The sequence below is a fragment of the Echinops telfairi genome, unplaced genomic scaffold (assembly GCF_000313985.2).
Source record: "Echinops telfairi isolate 266 unplaced genomic scaffold, ASM31398v2 ScPeMD7_37;HRSCAF=141, whole genome shotgun sequence".
Taxonomy (NCBI): Eukaryota; Metazoa; Chordata; class Mammalia; order Afrosoricida; family Tenrecidae; genus Echinops; species Echinops telfairi.
Window position 1 is genome coordinate 58321 of NW_022103935.1, and position 7988 is coordinate 66308.

Consider the following 7988-nt stretch of genomic DNA (forward strand, 5'->3'; position numbering starts at 1 on the left):
TGAGGATGGCCAGCAGGAGGACCGGAAGGTGGGTGCGGCCGGGAGGGCCGAGGCCGGGGCTGGGGGGGCGGGCGGGGGAGAGCTGGGCGGAGGGCCCGAGGGGCCCACGACGCTGGTGCCGGTGGAGCAGCAGCCCCTCTCTGTCCACAGAGGCTGGCCGGGCTGCTGGTGTCGGCCCTGGAGCAGGGCTTGCCGCCCTCCCGACGCACCGCCTGGCTGCAGAGCCTGCGCATCTTGTCCCGCGACCGCAGCTGCCTGGACCGGTTCACCAGCCGCCCGAGCCTGCAGGCCTTGGCCCGCCACGCCGGCATCTCGACCACTGAGGGGCCTGATTCTGAGCCCCCGGACATGGACGTCATGCTCGAGGCACTCAAGTGTTTGTGCAACCTGGTGCTGAGCAGCCCCACGGCACAGGTCCTGGCTGCCGAGGCCGGCCTGGTGGTGAGGCTAGCCGAGCGGGTGCAGCTGCACAGCCAGCAGGGCGTCCCGCACGATGTCCGGTTCTTTGACCTGCGGCTCCTCTTCCTGCTCACAGCGCTGTGCCCCGATGTGCGCCAGCAGCTGTTTCGGGAGCTGCAGGGGGTGCGCCTGCTGACCGCCACTCTGGAGCTGACTTTGGGTTCAGCCCCGGAGGACAGCCCCCTGGAGCCCCTCCCTGGCCAGGAGACAGAGCGGGCCATGGAGATCCTCAAAGTACTCTTCAACATCACCTTCGACTCTGTCAAGAGGGAAGTGGATGAGGTGAGGGCACAGCCGCAGATGCCTTTGAGTGTGGGACCTGCCATGTGGAGTCTCCTAGAATCCCTCCTGAGGAGGGAGGCCCTGGTCTGCAGGCCCTGAGAGCCCCAGGTGTGTGGTACAAGGGGAGGCTGTGTGTGGCCTGCACCCTAGGGGGTCTGTTGGTGCCCCTAACTGGAGCCAAGGCTGTTGTTACCCAGCTGTGCAGTGGAAGGACTGTGAGTCAGGGCGGGCTGTGGGGCCATTGGATGGGAGCATCCCAGTTGGCAGTAGCAGGGTGAGTGAGGCTCCCTCCTACCCTAATCCCCTGTTCTGGTAGGAAGATGCTGCCCTGTACCGGCACCTGGGCACCCTCCTTCGCCACTGCGTGATGCTGTCGGCTGCAGGAGACAGGACCGAGCAGCTGCACGGGTAAGGGGGATGGGGGTGATAAATGCCTGAGAGGCAGGTCCTCCCCAGAGTCCCACTTCACCTGTCTGAGGTATGGGCATCCCTAGTGCCACCAGTACCCCTTCAGAGTGGCACTGGGGACTTGCCGGGAGACTGGCCCAGTCAAAGCCGTGGGTGTCCACAGGCACGCGGTGAACCTCCTAGGGAACCTGCCCCCCGAGTGCCTGGACACCCTCACCCCTGAGCCGCACCCTGGCTCCTTGGAGTTCATGGGCGTGAACATGGATGTCATCCATGCTCTCCTCGGCTTCCTGGAGCGGCGTTTGGACCAGGTAGGCAGGGGTGTGTGTGTGTGACCTTGGGCTCACCTTTTTTCTGTTTTGTCATCACCAGCTCTGGCAAGCAGAGACCTCTGGTGTAACTTGGGTGTGCCCTCCAGCACCCTGTGGTTCCCTGGGCAGCACTTGAAGCCCCTTCTGAAGGAATGCTGCTGGGCTTACAGAGTCTAGTGGGGTACTAGGCCTTGGGGTTTGTCTCCTTAGGTAGTCCTGGGCAGCCCTTAGCCCTGATGTGACCCTGAGATTCTTAAGTGTCCATACACAGCAACCCTCTGTTGCCCGTGACCTGTGATAGTTGGGATTTGTGTCCGCAGGCAAGCCCACTACCCAGTGTTGCCCTTGCCTGCCTGAGCAGAACATGTGTGTGGCATGTGTCCCCCAGGAGGCTGGGGTTCAGCAGACCCCTGGGAGCTTGCAGTGGTACAGGCCTGCTTCGGGGAACATTAGCCTGTTGTGGACCTGTCTCTGCCACATTCACCCTCGGGCAGCCCACACTGACTGAGGGGGTGGGGCCTCTCAAGTGAACTGGTGCTTGTTCGCTAGACTGCTCAGACGGCCACCCTGGCCTTCAGAAAGGGTGTGCAGATGGCAAAAGGACAGAGAGGTTGGTTGATTGATTGATTGGGGCTGCAGGGCTTCTTGGAGCAGATGCCACTACACAGTTGGTCCCCATGTCCTGTCTGAGCCCCGACTGCCAGGACTGGCCAGTGGTGGGGCTGGGCAGGTGACCGGCGCCTGTCCACAGACTCATCGGCTGAAAGAGAGCGTGGCCCCTGTGCTGAGTGTGCTGACCGAGTGTGCCCGGGTGCACCGTCCTGCTAGGAAGTTCCTGAAGGCCCAGGTACAGGGGCGGGCTGGGCTGGACTGGATTTGGAGGCTGCCACTCTTGTGCTGAGAAACAGCTGCCTCCAGGTGCTGCCCCCGCTGCGGGATGTGAGCACGCGCCCTGAGGTCGGGGAGCTACTACGCAACAGGCTGGTCCGCCTCATGACGCACCTGGACACGGACGTGAAGCGCGTGGCTGCCGAGTTCCTGTTTGTGCTATGTGCCGAGAGCGGTGCGTGGGAGCTGGTTGCCCCCATCCCCCACCCGCCCACCCCTCGAATCCAGCTCTGACCCCCCACTCCTCCCTCAGTACCCCGATTCGTCAAGTACACAGGCTACGGGAATGCTGCCGGCCTCCTGGCTGCACGTGGTCTCATGGCAGGGAACCAGGCCCCGGGCCAGTACTCAGAGGATGAGGACACAGACACCGAGGAGTACAAGGAGGCCAGGGCCAGGTGTGCGGCAGCAGGGGCATGGGAGGGTGGGTGTGGTAGCCCCTCCCCGGGGCGGGTGTTGATGGCCGCTCTCCTGGAGGCAGCATCAACCCAGTGACAGGCCGAGTGGAGGAGAAGCCTCCCAACCCCATGGAGGGCATGACGGAGGAGCAGAAGGAGCACGAGGCAGTGAAGCTGGTGAACATGTTCGACAGACTCTCCAGGTAGAGCTCACACCCTGGATGCCATTCGAGGCTGGCAAGGGGGCGACTAGAGTTTCAAGAGCCAGGAAGTTTTTTGGGGTCCAGCTCCTTGGATGGAGCAACTGCCCAATGAGACTTTCTCTGCAGGCACCGCGTCATCCAGCCCATGGGCATGAGTCCCCGCGGTCACCTCACATCTCTGCAGGATGCCATGTGCCAGACCTTGGAGGGGCAGCTCTCCTCAGATCCCGACTCGGACCCCGACTGAGGCTCAGCATTCCTGCCCTTGAGCTGCTGCCTGTGGACGGCCCCCGTCCGCCCAAGGCTGCTCGCGTGTCCTCTGGCTCCGCTTCGTCTCCGTGCTGGCAGGGCTCATCCTGCACTAACTGGGAGCCCGAGGAAAGTGTCCGCCCCGCAACCTGCGAGGGTGCTGCCCCCCAGGTACGGACATCGACCCAGACTGAAATGTCCCTGGGAAGAATGCCCCTTCTCCGGCCACAAGGACACTGTCTTAGAATAAAGACTTCATGAGAACACGTGTGTGGTATGTCTGCATTGTGACGAGCAAAGAAACTTTAGAAACTTGCATCCTTCTCCTCAGACCAGATGCCTATGTTTTCTAGAGACCTGGCCCCCTGGAGCTGATGGGGGAAAGGCATCTATCAGCAGGTGGGAGGCGTGTGGGGGCCTGAAGGCAGGCGCCTGGGACCTGTGGGCTCTGGTGGCTCAGGGACAAGCTGGTTGGGTCCGCAGTGAGGGGAAGTGGTGGAAGGATGGGCAGGCACTGCCAGAAGGCCGTGGAGCAATGGAGAAAGGGCTGGGGTGGGTGCAGGAATCTTAGCAGGCAAGCCAACAGCTGGGGCCCTTACCCCTTCATGCCCATGCTTGGTTCTTTATGAAGATGGAAATGAAGAGATGCCCAGTTTTTAGACTACAGTTTATGCCACTAAAGGGGGACAGGTTTGTTGAATTAAAACAACCACTGGAAGACCCTGAAGATACCCAGGTCTGGGGGACACACTGGGGACCAACTTGGCTTTGAGGCTGCCATCAGATCCAACTGGGCAACGCCAAGGGCTGGTCTGAGATCCTGCAGTTCTCCACTCCCGAGGGCCACCAGAAGAACGCTGGATAGCTCTTTGGGTGGCTGTGCAGAGAAGCCAGCCTGGAGCGTCCGTTGTGTACTCAGATGCTGACACGCCTGCTCTGGTCCTGGGGTCCCATGCCACATGCTCACTGAGGTCCTGGCACAAGGGCAGCTCAGTAGATGTGGTTTCCTTCATGGTGGCCTCCTTGGCAGCCACGGACACCACACCTAACTCTTCCCTGCGCCGAGCTGCAACACAAGAATGTGGCAGTCAGGTGGCAGCAGGCCTCACGAGGCAGTCTCTGAAAGCAGGACCCCGCCCCGTGCACACGATTGCCTGCTGCTGGGAAGGGCTCTAGGCTGGGAGAAAGGTCTCAGCTGGCCAGCGGCTGTCGAGTGTACAAGCTCGGCCACACTGCTCTGTGCGCCACACTCCTGATGTGGACGCCGTTACATCACGAGAGGAAAGGAAGATGGGCCCGCGAACACACAGGTGAGGGAAGCCCAGCAGTGCCAATCCTAGAACAGGGTGTGAACCACCAAATGGCCATCAGGCAGAGGGGCCCCAGTGGTAGACACATGATGGGCCACCACTCAGACTGGCATTCACACACTCAACAGGGATGGTACAGTACGGATGGAGATTGACGACATGGGAGTGAAGGAGGCGAGCACACAGACGCTGTCTTTAAAGTGAAGGAGTCACTGTAAAGTTTATTGCTGCTCAGCAGGGACGAGAGGGCAGAGGATGAGGAGGAAGGTTAAAGGCGCTGGACAGACGGAATGAAGGGGGGCACTGCACAGCTGAGGATAACTAAGCTGTGTGCTTAGAAAAGCTGGATTGGCAAAAGACTGTGTGACAGTTAATTACAACAGTTAACAGGAGAGTCGCTGCTGAGCTGCTAGGTGTGGGACCTAGTTCCTTGGCTTGGAGATGGAGGGTCTCATGCAACGTGCCAGCTAACTGCTCTCGTGTCCTTAGTGCTTCTGTTCCACCTGCGAGATGCGGGGGTCTGCAACCCTGAGGGGTCCATCCTGCACAACCACTGCTCTCTCCGCTGGCAGTTGAGAGGAGGAGGGTGTCCAACGTGCAAGGCCCTCGGAGCCGCCGCCAGGTGCCCCGCAGCAGCTACGCAGGAGCAGGGTGAAGCGGTCCCAGCAGCACGATCCAGGGTCACTGAGTCTCGGAGGACTCAGGGCAGTGGGTTTGGGAATGGGCTCCTCCGCCACGAAGCCAGAGAACTGGACGGCGCTCAGCTTTCACTACTCGAGGGTTTGATCAAAGAGTCTATAGTAGAGTCCTGATGAAGGGGGTGCTACAGAAGAAATTTTAAATTTCTCATCAACTCTAGCCTTTCTGGAGCCCCGGGGGCTGGATGATCACCTGAGACTGTTGCCCTGGGTCATCTTTAAGCCTGAAACCAGAACTGTCCCCTGACACTGTCTCGAAACCAAGCCACTGTTCAGCCTAACAGTAAAGACAGTCTGACATGAGCATTATGTTCTCTTCAGAACCACCTGACGGACTCAAACTGACAAAAACAACTCAAGGTTAAAGAGGCCTCCGGAGCCCTGAGTGACATTCACAAGGTGGGGGGAGGCCCTCAAGGGGCAGTGAGTGACATTCACGGGGGTGGGGAGGCCCTCTGGGGGCACTGGGGCGAGGCACAGAGCAGGCAGATGAGGATGAGTGAACTGCACACATGGAAACTTGGACTGGCGTGTCCTGCTGTGTGCAGTCCCGACACTTCGTGTTCCAAAGAAATGCGCATACAGAAACTTTCATATGGGCCTGCCGGGGGTCTCCCTGTGACCCCTGGCAGAACCAGCGGACACAGGTGAGTGGGCGTCTTTCCCAGCGCTTGTGTCCCTAAGCACCCAATCCTGGGAACGGAGGATGTTGGTGACGACATGCCCTCAATGAGAGCACCTTAGCAGCCCAGCTCCCAGCTGTGTCTCAGAGCCAGGTGCCGCCCGGGAGCTGCTGGGGGCAGGTTTATTTCAATCCGTGAGAACAAGCCAGCAGTGCTGGAAAGTGTAGACCGCCAACCAGCTCATGGGCACATCACCAGCCCATACACACCGGACAAGACCCCCACTCACACTCCTGTCCACACCTACCAGCTGCCACTCACATCCACATGCCCCTCCCCCACCCCACCCCATGCTGTTGCTGCCAGCACTGATTGGTGTTTAGGACAGGCCACCCAGAGCCTAACCATGTGCCCCGCCCACCCTCGGTACCTTCTCCCTCTCCCGCCGCATGAGGTCCTGCATCTCCTCGGTCCAGCCCAGCAGCGTCACCAGCTTCTCCACGCCGTGTACCACGTCCCCCAGCTGCACCACATCTCTGCCCCTAGGTTGCCACGCGAAGGTGCCCACCACAGCCTGGTTGATGAGGACTCGGGGCACGGAGTGGCGGACGTACTCAGACAAGCTGGCGAAAGGTTCCACCTGCAAAGGACCCGACAGGCGCTGGGGTTCTGACACCTCCTGCCCCATCCACTTCTGCCTGGCTCATCTGGGCCCTATTCCTTCCTGCCCTCTTCCTCACCAGCTGAACCTACCCATCTCCCAGAGGCAGACCGAGTGCTCAGAGCCAACGCAGAAGTGCCAGTGGCAAGCTGTTGCCCTGCCCCATTCCTACCACCCGATGCAGACCTCCAGCGAGGTGCCGAGGACCAGCAGCAGGTCCGCCACGGGGAAGTCGACCACGTGCAGCAGGAACCTCTCTGGCAGCGGCTCCCCGAAGAACACCACGTCGGGTTTCACGATGCCGGTGCAGACCCGGCAGCAGGGCACCCTGTCAGCCAGCACGGCGGCCTGGGCAGCGAGGGAAAGGGCTTCAGACCCTGGACATCTTGTTCCCATAAACACCTGAGACTGGCTCGAGTGGCATGCTCTTGTCTCCCCCTTTGGCACCAGGGGCACTGGCCCAGGTGCACGTCTGCAGCTGTCTCCGAGTTTGTTCTGAGCAAAGCCCCCACTTCCTTTCTCCAGGCTGGCTTGCTGAGGAGGAGCCACCCGGGCTGCCAGATGGAAGGTGGGATGACTGAAGTCCATCTTCTGCATGAGGCCAGCTCCTGGGTCTTGTGTGGCCGTGATGGGATCTCACCGGACTGGGTCTTTGTCTGATGGTTGTTTGGCCGGCACGCCTTCCCCACCAGGACGGGCACAGCTATGGAAGCATCTCTTCCCCAGGTCCGGCCTCTTCTTTGGAGCATCTTGTTTTCAAAGGAGCCCTGGTGGTGCAATGGTTACTAGCTCAGCTGCTGACCACGCCACCCCCACCCCCCAGTGCTGTGTGGGAAAGGTGGCCGGCCATGGGAAGGCCACAGGACAGTTCCAATGGTGGGCAGTGTGGTCTGGGGGTTGTTTTGTAAAGACATGTCTCTACCGAGAAAGGCATTTGTTTACAGTCACTGACAAATGCTAGCTTGTCTTCACCCGCATGGCAGCCTGGTTGCCTGGCATCTGTCTCTTGGGGCCTGGGAGGGGGGGCGATACCCATCCCCTCTCAGAGCCTCTGGAACACCAGGGTCATCATCCCTTTCCCTCTCCTCTCAGACCAGAGGCCTTCGCCTCCTAGTTATTTTTCACTCTCGCATCCACCGGGATACACGTTCGGAGGCAACACAATCAGGGCGGATTCAGGTTTTCCTCTGAATGACGGACCAGTCGCCCCGCGTGACCAAACGACGACTGCACGTTTCTGCATGTGCCAGTGCTGGGAACTGCAGCCTGCTGCTGCACGTGCTGGGCACTGAGCTGCGCCAGGGTGCCAGCCGTCCCTCTCTCGGGCTGGTTCCTGCCTTCTGGAGTCCATTCTGACCAGAAGGACGCCACGGACAACAGAGCAAACCTCCGCCTGGTCCTGCGCCAGCCTTGGCGGTTGTCTGAGCCACTGTCACCCCATCTCCTGGGCCCAGGGCTGCAGCCAGCCACTGTCACCCCGTCTCCTGGGCCCAGGGCT

The 7988-nt window shown here is 60.6% G+C and overlaps 2 protein-coding genes across 4 annotated transcripts in view; one reads left to right on the forward strand and one right to left on the reverse strand.

The window, feature by feature from the left end:
- Positions 1–6: 6 nt before the first annotated feature.
- RIC8A (RIC8 guanine nucleotide exchange factor A) lies at positions 7–3464 on the forward strand. Its single transcript, XM_004717158.2, has 9 exons — positions 7–28; positions 151–741; positions 1058–1149; positions 1313–1460; positions 2212–2307; positions 2379–2523; positions 2602–2746; positions 2830–2949; positions 3076–3464. Exons 2-9 carry the CDS (start codon positions 349–351, stop codon positions 3194–3196), a joined length of 1260 nt encoding a protein of 419 aa, XP_004717215.1. The 5' UTR covers positions 7–28; positions 151–348; the 3' UTR covers positions 3197–3464.
- Positions 3465–3469: 5 nt separating this feature from the next.
- SIRT3 (sirtuin 3) overlaps positions 3470–7988 on the reverse strand; it is a 16087-nt gene continuing 11568 nt past the window's right edge. Inside the window, exons 4-6 of one of the 3 annotated variants that reach the window (XM_045290412.1) lie at positions 6677–6838; positions 6260–6469; positions 3470–4264 (exon numbers count right to left, since the gene is read on the reverse strand). In XM_045290412.1, the coding sequence (XP_045146347.1) occupies positions 4244–4264; positions 6260–6469; positions 6677–6838 (393 nt within the window). In that variant the 3' untranslated portion in view covers positions 3470–4243. Of the gene's footprint in view, positions 4265–4698; positions 5332–6259; positions 6470–6676; positions 6839–7988 lie in introns of those variants that run through there. The other 2 variants (XM_045290413.1, XM_045290414.1) reach the window with 2 other exon arrangements.

Bases quoted from the DNA above. Each gene is read 5' to 3' on its own strand.
- RIC8A (XM_004717158.2), top strand. From the start codon at position 349: ATGGACGTCATGCTCGAGGCACTCAAGTGTTTGTGCAACCTGGTGCTG. The intron at 742-1,057 runs GTGAGGGCACAG...CTGTTCTGGTAG, and splicing joins TCAAGAGGGAAGTGGATGAG to GAAGATGCTGCCCTGTACCG. The intron at 2,524-2,601 runs GTGCGTGGGAGC...CTCCTCCCTCAG, and splicing joins TGTGCTATGTGCCGAGAGCG to TACCCCGATTCGTCAAGTAC.